The 17099-nt window shown below is 59.0% G+C and overlaps 1 protein-coding gene across 1 annotated transcript; it reads left to right on the top strand.

Annotated features, from left to right (window-relative positions):
- Window positions 1-1655: 1655 nt before the first annotated feature.
- On the top strand, window positions 1656-13860 carry LIN28A (lin-28 homolog A). Its single transcript, XM_057403558.1, has 4 exons — window positions 1656-1744; window positions 2561-2739; window positions 12054-12238; window positions 13367-13860. Exons 1-4 carry the CDS (start codon window positions 1714-1716, stop codon window positions 13578-13580), a joined length of 609 nt encoding a protein of 202 aa, XP_057259541.1. The 5' UTR covers window positions 1656-1713; the 3' UTR covers window positions 13581-13860.
- Window positions 13861-17099: the final 3239 nt, after the last annotated feature.

The following is a 17099-nucleotide window of genomic DNA, read 5'->3' on the forward strand; positions in this document are numbered from 1 at the left end:
TGAGCATCATGGAATTAACGCTGCTGTGGGCAGGTCACGGACACCTCCTGCTCCACCCGTGGGGACCCAGCTGAGGGAGCTGCAGAGCTCTGACGTCCTGGGGGGCAGCCCCAGCTGCCTCCTCCCGAAGGCTGCCCCATTTTCCTGCAGGGAGAAGTTCTCCCCCCGCCGCTGCTACCCCAGCCCCGCTCGGCTTTGCGGGGAAGGAGCAAAGCGGAGCCCTCGGGTGTAGGCAGCCTTGGTGGTGGGCAGGAGGAGGAGGAAGAAGAAGGGCGGGAGGAAGAGGAGGAAGGGCGGGAGGAGGAAGGCAGGCTTGCAGGACCCTGGACAGGGCCGGGGCCGTTCAGCACCATGGCCAGCGCCACCGCCGCGGAGCCTTCGCGCGGGGCTGCCCCACGCGGGATCTTACCGGTAGCACCGACCGGGCCCCGGTGGGGGAGGTCCCACGGGTGACACTGGGATCCCCGGGGTGCCCCCCCCTCCCCCTCAGCTCACTGCCCCCCCCACCCCCCCCGGATCCCCTCAGTGATACCACGGGGAGCGAGTCCTGCGTGGGGCGGCCGCTGTCAATGCAACCCCCCCCAACCATTCCCTCGGGGGGGGGGGGGGCGGCACTGCCCGCTCAGCCCCATTCTGGGGGTCACCACGTACCCCAACACAGCCCGGGAGGGGCTGCGGGCGGCGCTGTGCCCCCACGGGCCAGGCCGGCAGCGGGGCATTGTCCGCCGCCGGAAATGGAGCCCTGGTCACTCGCCCTTTGTCCCCGCCCGGCCTGGGGGGCTCCGGACCATTCCACCCCCCCCATCCGCACCGCCGGCGGGAGGGCAGGCTCTGCCACCGGGCCGGGGGGGGGGGAAAGGCCCCGGGGGTGCTTGGCTCACTCGTTGGACACGGGATGGGGCTGGGGGCGCGGGAAGCCCCCGGTGTCCCGGATAACCGCCCCCCCCCCCCCCCCCCCCCCCGTGGTGGATCAGCCTGGTCCCGGTTCCTGTCCCGGGACACGGCTTGCAGGTGGTTCCACTCGTGGGGGGGACCACGGCGGGGGGGGGGGGGGAGAACGGAGAAGCGAGGTGGATGAGCCCCCAGCCCTCGGGGTGCCACCCCCCGGGACTCACGTCTCCATTGACAGGTGGCCTCGCCCCTAAGCTGGGGGGGGGGGTCAACCCTCCACACACACTGCCCCCCCCCCCCCCTTCCAAATCCCTCCCGGAATGTGTCGCTATTACCGGGGTTGGGGGGGGTGGGGGTGTTAATTAGGATCACGTGGGGACGGGATGGTGGAGCGGGGCCCGGTGCCGCCCCCCCCCCCCCCCCCCCCCCCCCCCGGCCCCGCGGGGGGGGGGGGGGGTGGGGGGGGGGGGGGGGGAAAAGGGTGGGGGGGGGCGGGGGCTGCTATTGTCTGCGAGAATTTGGGAGCCTTTGAGAAACCCCTCCCGCTCCCTCCCCCCTATTGTTGGAGGGAAGATGGAGTCAAACCGCTCCCGGCTCCCTCCCGGCGGGGTCTGAGCCGCTTTTTTTGTTGGGTTGGGGTTTTTTTGGTTTTTTTTTTTTTCTTTCCTCCTTTTTTTTTTTTTTTTTGCTTTTTTTTGGGGGTTGTTTTTTTTTTTTTTGGGCCGATACCCTCAAAGCTGGCCGAGGAGGAGGAGGAGGAGGAGGGAGGAGGAGGAGGAGGCGGTCACAGCCACAACTCGGGATTTGCGAGCCAGTGTCGGGATGGGGTCTGTTTCCAACCAGCAGTTTGCAGGTTAAGTTATATTATTGTCTCAGCCCGCCTCGGCTCCGCGATTATTAATAACAGAGCTCGCATGGGGGGGGTGGTGTGTGCGGGACCCCCCCAGATCCAGCCCCGCCGCACCCCAGCAGCGAGGCCGGGCCCGGCGTGGCCCCGCTCCCCCGCTGCAGCTCTGGGGGGGTTTGGGGGGCAGGGATAGGGTTATTTATTTGGTTTTCACACCGCTCCCCCCCAGCCCAAGGATGAGCCCAAAGTTTGGGGCCGGTGGTGGCTGTGGGGTTATTTGGGAGCGGGGAGGGGGCGTGCAGCGGGGGGATGCTGACGGCGGGGGAGAGCCTCGCTCCAGCGTGGCTGCCTGGGGACAAGGGGATTTCGGGTGGGTGTTTTGGGGCAGTTTTTCCCCTTTTTTGGTAGGTTTGGATTTTTAGTTGTGTTTTTTCTTTTTTCTCTTTATTCTTAAATTATTTTGGTTTTTTTTTTTTGGGGGGGGGGAGTGTGATTTTTTTAATGTTTTAATTTTTTTTTTTTTTCGTTTTTAACGTTTCCACGGGGACAACGGATTTAGGGCCCCCACCGCACGCACCGCCTGGGTCATGCCTTCGTTTTGTCCCGCTCCTGGGGCGATCCCCACGCACACGTGGGGGCAGAGCCGACCGCTCTGCTCGGGTGGGTTGGGGGGGCTCTATCTTTTTCCTTGCCTTTTCCAGCCCCGGAAGCCCCAGAAGGATTGGGGGGCTCTTTCTGCTGGCCGGGTGCGGGGCGGCTGGGCCGGGGGGACCCGCGGCTCCCCCAGCCTCCTGCTCAGCGGCCCCGTGGGTCTCTCTCCAGGTGCGAAGCCGGGCGAGGAACCGGCCGGAGACTCGCCCAAGGCCGAGAACGAATCTCAGCCTCTGCACGGCTCCGGCATCTGTAAATGGTTCAATGTCCGCATGGGCTTCGGCTTCCTCTCCATGACCGCCAAGGGCGGCGCGACCCTGGACTCGCCCGTCGATGTCTTCGTGCACCAGGTACGGAGCCGGATCCACCGCTGGGTTCTGGGGAGGGAAGCGAGGGGCAGCCCCTGGGAGGATGCGGGGCCGGATGGGGACCCCACGCCGCTTCCCCCATCCCAGCTCGGCATCCCGGGGAAGCCGGGGTCCCCCGGGTGCGTTTTCCCGGAGGTCGGGCACGGCCGCTCGCCCCGGTGCAGCCCAGGGCTCCTCTCCGGGGACCGGCCCTGTAAGCTGATCCCCGAACGGTTTAATTTTCCCATCGCGGTTCCCTGAGGAGCCCCTGGAGTCGGGGAGCAGGTGCCCGCGGGATGTGCTGGAGCAGGGATGCTGCTCCCTCCACGGAAGGACCCGGGGAAGAGCTGGTTTTCCCGCGGTGCAGGGTCCTGGAGCCCTGAGCCAGGCACGGGTGCAGGACCGGGCTTTCCCGGAGTCGGGGATATCTCTGCTCGGGCCCCTTCTTTCGGTTGCGGGTCGCACAAAGGCGTGTGAGGTGTATGTGAACCCGTGGATCCTGTGTTCTAGTGGCAGTTTTGTGTCCGGATTTGATGCACAAGCACCTTGCTGACTGGGGAAGCCCAGCACGTGTCTGTAATCCTACGTTGAGGGGAGTTGTGGATTTGGGGCTGCAGCTGCTTAAACCCCTCCACACCTCGTGGGGGAATGGGTTTGGAGATGGTTTGGAGCAAGCTGCTCTAGTGGAAGGTGTCCCTGCCTGTGGCAGGGGGGTGGAAGTGGATGAGCTTTAAGGTCCCTTCTAACCCAAACTGTTTGATTCCATAGTGCTCAAATCGGGGCCAGTGCTTGCGTCTGTGTGATGAGCGTGACCCATGCCAGTCACCCTGGGAAAGCGGCTGCCACCCGGGCTGGAGAGCAGAGTGAGCTCTGGATCTGTACTGCAAGCACAAGTGGTTTTGTGGGTATGGTTGGGAGCAGCCACATGGCATTTGGGCTGCGGCAACAAGAGGTTGATGGCTCCGGGGAGCCCCGGGGCCAGCCCGGCATCAGTGGCTGCTGCTCTCCATGGGCCCAAATCCCCCCAGATTTGGGTCGAGCCTGTGGCCTGCGGATAGGATGGGGGTGCAAGACTGAGCCTGGGGCTGTGCAGGGCTCTCACAGTGCCTACTCCAAGGCAGGGCTATGGCAGTTTAGCAAGTGAAGGTGGGAGAAGCAAATCCCTTCTCATTGACTTCAGCATGGTTAAATTGCCTTGGTCGGAGCTACCACCCTGGGCAGCTGGGATTGGAGGTGAGGGCTCCAAATCAGCCAGCGAAAACCGAAACCTGGATCCTGGTGCTCTGAGAGCAAATGGGTCTTTGCATCTCAATGTAGCACAGCGGGACCTGGTGCCCGTGGGGGAAGCCTCCCGCCCTTCTCCTGGGGGTTTATTGCCCATGGACAGTCTGGTTTCCTGATTGCTCTTGCTCACATTCCTGGAGGAAAAGAGAATTGGCTTGGTTGCCTCTGCCGGGAGTATCCCACCGCCCGGGAGAGGTGCAGCCTCCTGGTGCTCCCCATGGGGTCCCGTGTGCAGGGTTTGCCGCATTCAGGAGATGCAGAGGACGCTGGGTGGAAGTGGGTATTTTGGGTAGCAGAGGGACAGTGTGTGTGTGGCTGCCAAGGGGGTTTGGACCACCAGAAGTGGGGCAGCTTTGGGCTGATGGTGTTTCCCGTTCAGGTCGGGCTTTGCCTCCTGCCCTTCTTACTGGTGGCACAAAGTCGCTGCTTGCCTGCAGCAGAACAGCCAGGGCTGGTCTCCCACCATGGAGCATCCCAGCACTGGCTCAGCCCCGGCCCCTCCTCACAGAGGGACCAAACCCACACTCCCATTCCGGGCTTGTTGCTTTTGGGTGGCTTTTTTGTGCCCCTTCTACTGATGCTTTTCCCATCCCAGCATCCAGGCGCTTCCCAAGAGCCAGTGCCCGCTCTGCTTCCCACAGAGGGAGTCAGGCCTCGGAGGGCAAAAGCCACAACCAGGGGAGACAACACAGAGGGCTTGGGGTGCTCCAAGCCAGCTATTGGGGTTTAACACCACAGAGCACCCCATAACCTCCTCCTTCCCCTCTTCATTTACATATGTGAATGATGACCCACAGGAAGTAATTGTGGGAGAAAGAAGGGAATTGGCCTCTTTAGATCTATTAAATCACTTTATTACAGGAACCAGGTCTGAATGGCCCTTCTCTGCAGGGAGCGCGTCTCCATCTCCCTCTCCCTTTATCTGATCACAAAGAGATTAAAATCTCGGCAGGACAGGAGACTAACAGGGCTCTTCGGGCTGCCTTTCCCTCACATTATGAGCTAAAAATGAGGCATTTGGGTTCAAATGCCTCCCCTGGACACTGGAGATGGATTCATTTGGGGGCAGTGAGGAGATAAGGGGGGATGAAGCACAGAGCAGGTCCTCCCGGGGGAGGCAAAGGGCTGAGGGTGGCAGAAATCAGGCTGGTGCTGGTGACAAGCCCAAAGCTGCGGTGGTTCCCTGCAGATGTGGCTCCCGGGCCCACGCTGTGGCTCTGAGCATCGCTTACAGGAGTGTTACAGGGGAAAGCGACCTGGAAAACGGGAGAGGAGAAAACCTGCCCATGCAGTGGCTCCAGGGCTCAGCGCCGCTGACCAGAGCAGGAGCGGGGAGCACAGCCCAGACCTGGCTCTGCCATCCCGGGGGGCTGTTCAGCCCCTGGGAGCTGCTTGGCTCCGTGTCTCCGGGCTTTTCTCCAAGCTGATGGGTCGAAAACCCTGATAAAGGCAACTTTACTTGTTACGTTTCTTGTTCCTTCTCATGATGCTTGCAAAGAGAGACGCGGGGCACCGCTGGTACGATGCAGGGCATCGCTGGTACCCTGCGGCTGCTGTGGCCATGGGGCTTTTGGTCACCGGCATCTCAGTGATGTGGTTCTATGTGTCCTTGTGGGGACATAAGGCCGTGCACACAGTTACACCCGCTGGGGCTGGGATGTGGCCCCCCTGTCCTGCCTGAGTGCCCAGGACAGCATGGAGGGCTTTGGTTCCCCTGAAGTCCCTTGGGGGCTGCCATCCCCAGAGCAGTGGCAGTTGGTGACAGGCTGCATCCCCATTCAGTGGGGCAGGGAATGGGATGCAGGAGGGTGATGGCTGTTGTTCAGGTTGCAACCTGCACTCAGCTGCAACCAGCACTCAACTGCACTCAACCAGCTCAGCTGCAACCTGCACTCGTGCTGACCCCCTGCATGCAGCAGGGTTTGGTGCCAACCAAGCCACCAGCATGACATAAAAGCAGAAATAAAAGCACATGTTTGGAGGCAGCTCCATCCCTGAGCAAAGGCAGGGGCACAAGGAAGGACTTCTCTATCGGGGACCATAGTCCAGCCTTCCCATGGGCTGCCCTTTCCCAGCTCCGGGGTGCAGGGCAGGATCCAGCTGGAGGGATCTTGTGTGTGCAGAGCTGGGGTGCAGCAAAGGGGGAACCCTTCAGAGCAGCTCTTTGGGTCAGTGCATTGGACCCGTGATGCTCACAGAGACCCAGGTCACGTTTAATATCTTTTTCTGCTTTCTCGTGTGCATCGCTCCTGCATTTGATCTCTGGGACCAGGGTCACCCCAAGGTGCTGGTGTGGGTGGCTGCAGGACGCAGTAGCACCAGCGTTACGTGTGTCCCTGGGGAAGAGATTCCCTGGAGAGAAACTGTTGGAGCTTTGCTTTGGAGAAAATCCAGTAGGATCAAATGTTTGGTTTGGTTTGGTTCTTTGTTGGTTTGGTTTTTGGTTTGTTTCGGCTTTTTAAGTAGCCCCTGGACTAAAATGGCATCTCCGCATCCTGATGGCGAATGGTGAAAGAGAGCAGCTTTATTCCATCCCCACACACACAAAAAAAGCCTCCTGTCTCTGTCTAAAGATTAACTGATGGCTGCAGGCACATCCCTTCCCCCAGCTCCCCCTCTCAGCCCCAGGGTGAGGGGCAGCGAGAGAAAACACCCTTAAATGGTCTCCCAGATAAAATGGCCCAAATGAATGGGATTGCTCCCGTTAAAGCCAGGGATGGAGCTGGGGCCGGCTGGGATGGAGCCGCTGGCTTGGCGAGACCCTGCCCCTGCCCCTCTCAGCTCCAGCGTTTCCTTTTCCCTATTTACTCCCAGTAAAAGTGGGATGAAGACAGAATCCGTGATGGAAGATGCGCTCCTGTTCCCGGCCGTGCCCCTGCTTTAATGTGGGAGTATGAGGTTAACGCTGATCTCGTCTGGGAAGTGTAGGAGGGTTTGGGACCTTCTGGGTGGGGAAAAGCACAACTAAGGGAGCTGAAAGTGTGAATTTCGGGCCGGTAGCAGGGTTAATGCTGTGGTGAATGCTTTCTTTTCCATAACCAGTATCTACCGTTCAATGTTGCTGGTTTATGGTGGAAAACGAGGTGCGAGTGCAGTTGCTTTGGTAGTAAAATGGTTTTATTTTGGTTTTACTTGATTTGGGGAATAAATCCATGGGGTTATTGCTCCAGATGACAGTAGGGAGACACTGGAAAGCCTTGGTAATGTTCTGCTAAATCCCCTGTGCTCGCCCTGATGGGCTCATCACAGGCATCATCTTTATCTCTGCACAAGCCCCCGGAGCTAAGGAAGGACCCTCTTTCCCGAGGAGCATCCGCCGGGTGCTTGTGCGGGGCTGAGGTGCAGGAAGGGACACGGGATGATCCCTGCTGCAAGCCTTACGTGTGTGAGCCCAAAAATAGCAGCAGCGCAGTCCCTGGCCCTTGAAATGCCGGCACCGGGAGATTTCCTGGGTGGTTTGGAGAGAGGGAAGGGCTTTGCTCCGGGATGGATCCATGAAGGGGCTGTGAAGGCAGAGGGATGTTTCCCTGCTGGCCTCATGGCCGATGGTGGCCCTGCTGGGGCATGGGGGCTTGGGTCACAGAGCTAAACCCTGCCCAAATGTGCTTTGGGGGCTGCTTGCTGTGGGGCAGTGCCCAGCTCTGCTGGAACAGGGCTGGGAGCTGGGCTGAGGCTGCTGCATCCCAGCGGGATGGCGATGGCATTGCCTGGTGGCAATAGGAGCTGTGCCCCCAGTACTGGGTGAGCCAGTGCACACCAGTGCAGGAGCCATGGACAGGGCTGCTCTGCACCCAGCCTGAGCCCTGCAGGGCTGGGGGTGGCCGAGGGCTGGGGCTGCTCCCCTGGGAGGAGTCCTTTGGGATCACGCTGGGGTGAAGATGGCTGCACCCCAACCAGGTCAGCGGATGCCTTGGTGCCATCAGCACAGGGACAGCTTGAGCAGAACAAGGGATTTTGGGGGGCAGGGATGCTGTGGTGGCTTTGGGGACAGAGGGGTGCTGAGGCCGGGGAGGGGGGCAGCACAGTGGTTGAGGAGCCCTGGGTGTAGCTGAGAGTGCTGGCTGAACCTGTGGGTGAAAGTGGGGTGCAGTGATGGGGGCACAGCAGTCCCTGTGTCCACCACTGGGACATGCCGGGGTCCACCCTTCCTCACCCCTGTGGGCCGCTTCCCCTCTGTAGGGCGGGGGAAACTGAGGCACAAGGCACTGGAGCGGGGTCGGGCTGCCCGAGGTGCTGCGCATGGCTCAGCGCTGCCGCTCGCGTTCCCGCAGCGGCTCCTAACGCAGCATCCCAACCCGGCTGGTTGTCCAGGGATGGACGTTTAAAGGGCTGGAAGGTTCCCGCGCAGCGAGAGGCGAGGTGCAGCGGCCGCTCCGCCCCAGGCCCCTCTGGACACAAAGATGGTTTGATTGAGTGGCCGGGGCTGGATGGGAATAAACGTCCCCTTGTGTCGCGCTGGGGAGGCCACGGGGACAATGGTGACCCCGGGGCTTGCCGAGCCCCTCCGGAGCCTGGTTGGTTGGGAGGGGGTGAACAGGAGCCTCGCATTTCGGGGAGCAGTGGCTGGATTTTGGGATGCTCCACGGTGTCACCCCTCTGGGAGGGGCAACGCTGGGATCTGTGATGAGTGGGAGGAAGAAGAGGGATGAAGGCACCCGTGTGCAGGTGGGGTGCAGGGGTGATGGGCAGCGCTCATCTGCTCACGTGCTGTGTCTTTGTCTGCCATAAATAACCACAGAGCTGCTGGAGAGTGGGATGGGTGGAAAAGCAGAGAGGTGCCCACTGTGATGCTTGGTGGGGGGGTCACAGAGAGCTGGGTGAAGCCGTGCCAGCTCTGCTTCTGTTCCTTGTCCCACTGGTTAACTCTGGACCCTAATGATGACAAAAACCCCCTTTGCGCTCGGCTATGCTTTAAAGCAGTTTGATGATGAGGATGGCAATGCTTTGTGATCCCAAGCCCAGAGGGTCACCCTACACCCCCCATACAAAACCATCCCCCCCCAGGACTGACCCCTCAGCTCCATCATGGGACCTAAAACCCAGCACCCAGCGGGTGAGACCCAGCTCCCCTGGGTGAGGGGCTGCAGGGGGTCAGGGGGCCGCGGCCATGCCGCCCACCCTTCCTCCCCCCACCGTGGCCTGGAACTCCTGGAATTTGGGCAGGGGGAGCGCGGCCGCCGCTGGCCCTTTGTTCTCGCTGGCCGGTGGCTCCCGGCCCTGGCCCTCCCCTGCGCTCCCCCCCCATCCCCAGCATCCCCGGCTTGCTCCAATCCCCCCCTTCCTCTCTTTATTTTTTGGGGGTGTGTGTGTGTGTGTGCGGAGGCCTGGGAAGGCTCCGGCTTTGTGTGTGGTGTGGGGCAGGGGCTCTGGGCCCCTTCCTTTCAGATGCAGGAGGTATGCAGCTAATTCAATGGGCTGCAGTTTGATTACCTATCTGATAACAGAGGAATGCCAGCAATGTGTGTGTTTTGGGAAGGGGGCAGGGGGGATGCGCAGGGACCACCAGCCACTCCGCAGCTCACATCAAAAGGCTTCGGTGGGGGGAGAGCTGGGGCGCCCCGGCCGCTGCCCCCCTTCCTTCCCTGGGGAGAGGGCGTTTCCTTTGGCCTTTTGGTGGAGGGGGCCGGGGGCCGGGGGGGCGGTTGTCATCCTCACCCGCTCCTGGAAAACAAATCGCTTCCCCGTCATGTTGCGGCAGCTTCTGTCCCAGCGCTTCCTCCTCTTCCTCACCATGGGGGTAGCGGGTGGCTCACGGGGTGTAGCAGTTTGGCTGCCCACGGGTGATGGTGCCCAAGGCACGGGCTGTGAGCCGGGGGGTTGTGGGGGGTGTCCAGCCTCTGTGTGCCAGGGTCCCCCCTAGCCATGGCTTGGCTTTGTCCTGAGGCTTGGGGCTGGGTGCCTGGGGGTTTTCATGTCCATAGTGTAAACACAGCTGGGCTGCTGGGGCTGTAAACACCCCATCAGGATCTGCGGGAGGACCTGGCTCTTGTCCTGCAGCTGCCTCCTGGGCCGTACAAGTGATGCTCACCATGGAGTGGTGCTCAGCTCCTCACCCCCAAAACGCTGCTGCTGATGGAGTGGGGCAAATCCACCATCTGTGGCAGCCCCTGTGGCCCAAACCACCTCACACAGGGTGGTGACTGACCCCAAGGCGCTGAGACTGAGCTAAGCACCTCTTGTGCTCTGCTGGTAGCTGCTTTGGACACAGTGGTCTTGCTTGGGTGATTCTCAGCATCCTCCTGGTGCCGCTCAGTAGTAGGGGAAAGCTGAGTTGGAGTTTGGGAGCAGCATTTGGCTGTTGTGCTGAGTATGGAAGGGTGTTTGCCACTGGTGGTGGGACTACCCAGCATAGCCATGGATGGGCAGAGGTTGCTGTAAGACCCTGTCATGTCTTTGTTGTCACTGGGGACCCCATAGCTTATGGTTTGGTTCTCCCTTCTGGGAGCAGAGTGGGTCAGAAAGCAAAGGTTTCAGACAACCCCATCTGGCCTGCTCTGGACCCCACTCCAGCAGGAAAGTGGACCTGGTGGATGTGGGTGACTTGTCCCAGCCCAATGGGTCTGTCCCACCCAGAGCTGGGCCCCCAAACACAGAACTGGGGGGGGGGGGGGCAAAAGCAGAAAAAGGGGTCTCAAGGTTTGTTCCTCGAGCTCTGCTGCATTCCCAGTCCCCCATGCGCCCAGGGACACAGGCACCGTGTCCTGCAAGACCCTGTGAAAACCAATCACTTCTAAACCCCAACAACTCCAATTCCTCCCTCTTTGTTTTCATGTGGGGTGTTTCCACGTGGGCCCTGGTGGGGTTGGGATGGAAGAGGGGACCCGGCCACGCACCCAGCAGCGTGTGCATGGAGGCTCTCGGTGCGGGAAGAATGGGCGGCCGCGGCCCACGTGACGGGAACTCACCAGGATGAATGGGGGAGATGCTCCATTCATAAATGCAGGGTCCCGCTGCAGCCGCGCAGGCGTTGGCGCCGGGAATCCCCAGCCTGAATCCCGAGCCCCTGGAGCTGCTCCTCCCTCTGCCAGCAAATCCCTCTTAACTCTTTGCTCGTGCTCGTTTGAGCTCCGCTAAGACCTGGAGCAAAAGCCCTGCTTGGATCGCTGCCGGGATGCAGTGGTCCTGCACTGATGCTCATGGCAGCACTTGCTGGTACAGAGGGGCAAGAGCTGTATTGGCTGCATCGTCCAGCTCAGCTCCTTATGATTTTTTTTCTGCTAAAATCATAGAATCACAGACTGGTTTGGGTTGGAAAGGACCTAAAGATCATCTATTTCCAACCCCCCTTGTCATGGGCAGGACTTATGGAAGTGGAATGGATTTTTTAGCCATTTCATAGCCTCCCTTCCCAGCCTGGGTCTTTATGAAGTCTCAGGTTAAATTGCACTGTGACCGATGTGGCAACCCTGGGAGGGACAGGAGATGCTCCCCACAGTGACAACCCAGGGCCAAACAGCTGCTTAATGAATTATTGGAGGTAATTAAATGGCTTGAAGCAAGGGGGCTGGCTGGGCTGGGACCCTGGGCCAGCAGTGCCAGCTTCCAGCCCCCTGGCCTTGGTATGGGTCTTGCCACGAGCAGGGCTGTATGTGCCTTTGCAAAGCCTTGAGATCCTTTTGTCTTTTTATAATGATGTTCTGTATCTCCCTTCGAGCAGCCCCAGGTGCCAGGAGGTGCAGGGGCAGCTCTTGCCTGTTCTTGGGAACAAGGGGCTGTTTTGGAGTGCTGAGTCAGCATTTTGCAGAGAACCCTGTTGACATTTGGGTCAGAACTGGCTCTGCTGGCCCTTGCTTGCCAAACCAGTGAGCCCCACTTAGCCAGCTGCCTCAGCTCACTAAAGGCTCTGTGTTATCAAATGGGGCTCCAGAGACTTCATGGAGATGAAGGTGCTTGGTCCCTGATATCCATCCCCCCACAAGGTATGGCCATGGGGGAGATGTCAGCTCTTGTGCCACGGGAGGTGTTTGCTTATTGTGTGCCCAGAGAACCCCTGGCTCTGTGCTGACCCCCATCCATTCCCTGTTCCCCCCCAGAGCAAGCTCCACATGGAGGGTTTCCGCAGCCTGAAGGAGGGCGAAGCTGTCGAGTTCACCTTCAAGAAGTCATCCAAAGGTTTGGAGTCCATCCGGGTGACCGGCCCGGGAGGTGTCTTCTGCATCGGCAGCGAGAGGAGACCCAAGGGCAAGAGCCTCCAGAAACGCAGATCGAAAGGAGACCGGTAAGAGGTGACTCGATCCAGGGCAGGGTCTAAGCCCTGCGGGTACCAGGAGCTGCCCAGCACCCTGCCTGCAGCATGGGGATGGGTTTGGGTCCAGTGGGGCAGGCAGTGACCCCTCCTCTGGGAAAGCAGCTTCCTTTAGTGGTTAATGAGTGGCAGATGCAGCTTGGTGGGGAAAGGGCAGCAAAGCAGCAGTGAAGGGCAGAGGTCAGGGACACCCCGGGCGGCCGCTGCCCTCGGCGGGGGGATCCGTGCTGGGCATGGGTAATTTTCTTGGAGAGAAACCCTTCCTTGTGGGAAGGAAAGGGCCGGACATCCTGGCAGCATCTCCACGGTGAGGCCGGGAGCCCCAGGGCGAGTTTGTGGCCAGCCCTTCATCCCCCCACTCCTCTCCCATCCCTTCCATCCTGGCTGCCCCAAGAGGCGTTATCCTGGCTTTCCCAGTGGATGCTGCCCAGCCAACCTGGCATTTCACACACAAGTGAGTTCTCAAATGAGTCAGAAAGGGATGGGGAAGGAAAAGGAAAGAGAAAAGGGTTGTGGCTGTCCTGGATGGATGCAGGATTTCAAATGCACACAAGGCAGCAGCTTCCTCTGCCCACACTGCTCTGTGGCACCTGAGGGGATGAGTGCTGCAAGGGTACAGCCACAAGAGAAACCACATCTGGGGTTTGTCCCAGCATTGGTGGCCAGAGTCCCTGTAACTGAGCTGTTGTCCTATTGCCTGTTCCTGTGCTGCTGCAGACTTTTGGTCCATAGCATGGAACCCTGGGTGCAGGGTCTGTATCACAGGAGCCAGAACCATGATGGAGCCAGAGAGGTGGAAGCCCCCCCAGCATCCCTGCTTTTTGTCCCCATGCTTGGTTTCAGTGCAGGGGTTTGCTGCCATCTCCTGGGTACCAGCAACACCACTGAGCCAGGCCCAAACTGGCTGAGACGGGGCTCTGCAGGGACCAAGCCCAGGGCCACCATTCACCCCCAGAGAGCCTGCCCCACATCCCTGCAGCAGCCACCCATGTGAAGCCCAGCGCTGGCTGTGGAGCCAGACGGGTCCCAAGCACGGCCAGCGGCAGCATCCCACCTCATTGTATTTCTCCTCCTGGAATCTCTCTCCTCCCCCCCCCGCAGATGCTACAACTGTGGTGGGCTGGACCACCATGCCAAAGAGTGCAAGCTCCCGCCGCAGCCCAAGAAATGCCACTTCTGCCAGAGCATCAGCCACATGGTCGCCAACTGCCCCGCGAAAGCACAGCAGTCCCCCAGCTCCCAGGGCAAACCTGCCTACTTCCGAGAGGAGGAGGACATGCACAGCTCAGCCCTCCTCCCCGAAACCCGGGAATGATGGTGGGCGGCAGGGAGAGGGGGCTTCCACCGGGATGAAAAGGCTTTGGCAAGGCAACGGGCAGCCGCGGGGGCTCGGAGGATGGACGGCAGGGTGAAAGACTGGGGAGGGAAGGCAGCAGTGCTCATGGCAGGGACCTGGTGTCCCCGCACAGACCTTTTCCCCCTGTTCCCAGCCTGGGAAAAGCTCTGCCTTTAATCAGGATGGCTTGTTCCAAACATAGGGGAAGCAGGGCCCAACACACCTCTTCCAGCTAAAAAGAACCAAACCCGTATTTCATCTAACTTTATTCTTCTCCTAAAGGAAGCCAGGCAATAGCGTCTCTGGGAGGAGGAGCAGAGAAGCGACACCTCAGGGAGGAGCTTCTGGCTCCTTGTTCTCCTGAGTTTCAAGCAGGCTCTAGCATGGCTTGGATGAGCGGCAGGGGACCCACTCCTATGCCTGCCCCATCCCGCTCTGCTGCAAGGAGGAAGGCCAAGAGGGGAAGGCTGGCTGCAGAGCACTGGGGAGATGCTGTGGGCTGGCCCCACGGGTCCCCTCATAGTTTCTCACTTGCAGATTGATCTGGGGATTTGCAGTTTCTCTGTGGTTGCCCCACTGCTGAAAGCAGCAGAGCCCAGCTTTGGGCTCAGTCTGGAAGGAAATGGGGCATCTCTGGGGTCTGGGCTAACGCTGCCTGCTGCGGGCTGCGAGCTGCAGCTTGGGGAAGATCAAGTCGAAAGAAAAACACTTATTTTCCCCCTACCTCTTCCTAAGTGCCAGCCCAGAGAGCACAAGGTGGTTTATGCAGCCAGCTCCTCCCCTCTAAGGCTTCTCCCTGCCTCTGAAATGCAGAGCTGGGGAGTAGGAGGGCTTCACAGAGCAGAAATGCTCCTCCCTAAGTGTTGGGCAGAGCCAGCTCCCAGGGATGCTGCTGGCAGCGTTTCCCTCAGAGGCTGAGGACAGAACCCTCTGCTTGCACAGATCCAGCCATGGCTTAAACTCATGCAGGGCAAAGCCACGTCTCTGCTCCTCCTGCCCAAGCCCTACTCCTGGGCTGAGCCTCCCCAGGGGCAGAGGGAAAAGGTGCCCCGGCTGTTATCTGCTGCTGTCCCCCCTCCCCACCGCCCCCCCCTAAGTCTTGCCTTTATTTATTGCCCCGGTGGGCAGCCCCCCTGGTCCATGTCAAAGCCAACACCAAGTGAAACCTGCACTAGGACGTGCGTGAATGATGTATCTTTGGGTTTGTTTGTCGTCTTTGGTGGGGTTTTTTTTTTTTATTTTTTTTTTTAATATAAATATTCTGGTTTTGTATTTTTGTATATTTTAATCTTTAAGAAAAAAAAAAAGGGAAAAAAAAAGAAAAAAAGAGAGAGAGAGAAAGGACATAATTCCTGCAAGTTATTCTCAGGTATTGAAGCAATCTCAGGGATAAAATGCTTCTGTAGCCCAGTGCTGGACAGAGAGGAAGGCTTTTTCTAACAGCACAAAACCATGACCAAGTTAGTATTGGAAGTGTAGCTCTACCTCACTGGATGTTTGCCAGGTGGACTGTCGTTGTCAAGCTTTTCAGTGGTGTTTTTTTGGTGTGTTTGGGATTTGTTTTCTTTTTAACTGTGATTTAATAAGAGTCTCTTTCCCTTCCCCATGGACTGAGGAGGAGTTTGGGTCTGTAGATCAGTGTGTGGGGATGGAGAAGCCAGGCAGTGCCATGGGAACAGCTGCTAGAGCCCATTTTGGCTCCTCAACTCCAGATTTTCCCCCAGCCTGGTGGCTTTTGAGGACTGTCCTCCATTTCTCTCTCCTGTTTATGCTCCAATGTCCCCTCCCTGCTGTCCCAATGGGAACACTCCAGTCTGCCCCATGTCCAAGTCCTCCCATTGCCTGCGGGCTGGGATGTTGCACAGGCTCCCAGCAGGCTGGTGCCGTGTGGCTGGGGGCTGGAAAGCCAGGATGGGGGTCCCAGCCTGTTCAGGGGGACATGGCAAGAGCAGGCAGTGGCCAGGGAGGTTGTTGGGATTGAGGATAACCTCAGTCTCCCCTGCCCTAACTCAGCCTCAGGCAAAAGGCTGCTGTGACCTCCTGGGACAAGGGGCCTGGTGCCAAGGTGGACCCAAGTCCAAGGGAGGTACAACTGCTTCTTCTTTCTTCTCCCTTCCTGGCTTCTCCCAAATGCTGGCTCACAATGGCTGGGGTAAACTCTGGATCCCTGGTTTTGGGGCATTAACACTCCACTTGCAGCCTGGGGGCTGGCTGGAGCCTTCCTGTGCTGGCATGTCAGGACACGGGTGCTGTTTCTGCTGGGTTTTAGGTAGCAATAGGTTTAGGTGCAGAGCAGGGCTGGAGCAGACGGGGAGCACCTACTCCATCCTCATGGATGGGGCTTGCTGAGGCTGCTGGAGCCCAGTGACCCCTCTGAGGCTTTTCTCTGCCCTGCAGCACACGGAGGATGGAGAGCAGCTCCTTGGCTGCCTGCCCTGCTCCCGTAGTTGTAATGGTGAGGTGGTGGTCTCTTCTTGGGAGGGTGTGGGGAAGGACTTTATAAGTTCTTGACTAGCAACGGGATCAGTACAAAACTACTTCAGCAAAACAGCTTTTGGCTGAACGGGGTAAATGCAATAAGAGTGCACTGGGCTGCGCGTCTAAGCCTTGCGCCTCAGCCCTGCTGCCGTGTTGTTGGGGGCTGTTGGCCTTCCCCTGGCACCTCGGTTGTGGCAGGGAAACTGCTGCCACCCCTCATTCTGTCTTCAAGAATCATGTAGGACCTTCCCCCCCCCTTGCCCCCTGTTTAATGGTTTGGTGTTTTTTCTGCTAGATGTCTATAGTGTGTGTCAAGACCTCTGTCAAACTTCCCGTTTCTCTCAGTATTCTCCTTGATTATTGTTTACAAAAGGCAAGAGGAAAAAAGAAGAAAAAGGAAAAAAAAATATATAGCCAAAGCATCCAATAGGTTATGGATGAGGGAGAGAGGATGTCCTCTGTGTACTGCCCCCACACAGAGCTGCAAGGGGCAGGAGCTCTGTAACCATCCCTGTCCTAGGCTGAAGTAAATGGCTTAGAGAATCACTCAGGTTTTCCCCCCCTGGAGCCAGCGTGGTACCGGGATCCAAGAAAACAGGGAGTTTTTTTCTGTAACGGGAAGCCCCACTGGAGAAGATGGGGTTGAGTTACATCTCCTCGCTCTTCCCATGGTGGTTCTTCCCGTGTCTTGACAATAATGAACTAAATTGCTGCATCATCACCCCCCTCCCCTGCCCACGCTCGGCTCGCAGGCGCTGGGCACTATGCATTAGGGGCCAGTGAGGCTGCACACTCAGGGTCCTGCTGGAACACGGGAGCGTTTGAATGTATGATGAGGAGAAGACGTCCCTCACGAGGGGGTGTCCCCGGGTGCGAAAGCCTCGACTCCCACGATTGTCTACGAGGAGACGGAAGAATGTAATAATCCATGTTTACTGCTAGCAACCAAAGCGTGTTTGTGTCAGACTCTTGGGGGTTTATGAAGCGGGAGGGAGGGAGGGAGGGAGCAACAGGGGTGGG

Source organism: Pezoporus wallicus, unplaced genomic scaffold (genome assembly GCF_028554395.1).
Source record: "Pezoporus wallicus isolate ANWC-B61680 ecotype Strahan unplaced genomic scaffold, APGP_CSIRO_Pwel_v1 contig_8232, whole genome shotgun sequence".
NCBI lineage: Eukaryota > Metazoa > Chordata > Aves > Psittaciformes > Psittacidae > Pezoporus > Pezoporus wallicus.

Bases quoted from the DNA above. Each gene is read 5' to 3' on its own strand.
- LIN28A (XM_057403558.1), top strand. From the start codon at position 1,714: ATGGGGTCTGTTTCCAACCAGCAGTTTGCAG. The intron at 2,740-12,053 runs GTACGGAGCCGG...GTTCCCCCCCAG, and splicing joins TCGATGTCTTCGTGCACCAG to AGCAAGCTCCACATGGAGGG. The intron at 12,239-13,366 runs GTAAGAGGTGAC...CCCCCCCCGCAG, and splicing joins CGCAGATCGAAAGGAGACCG to ATGCTACAACTGTGGTGGGC.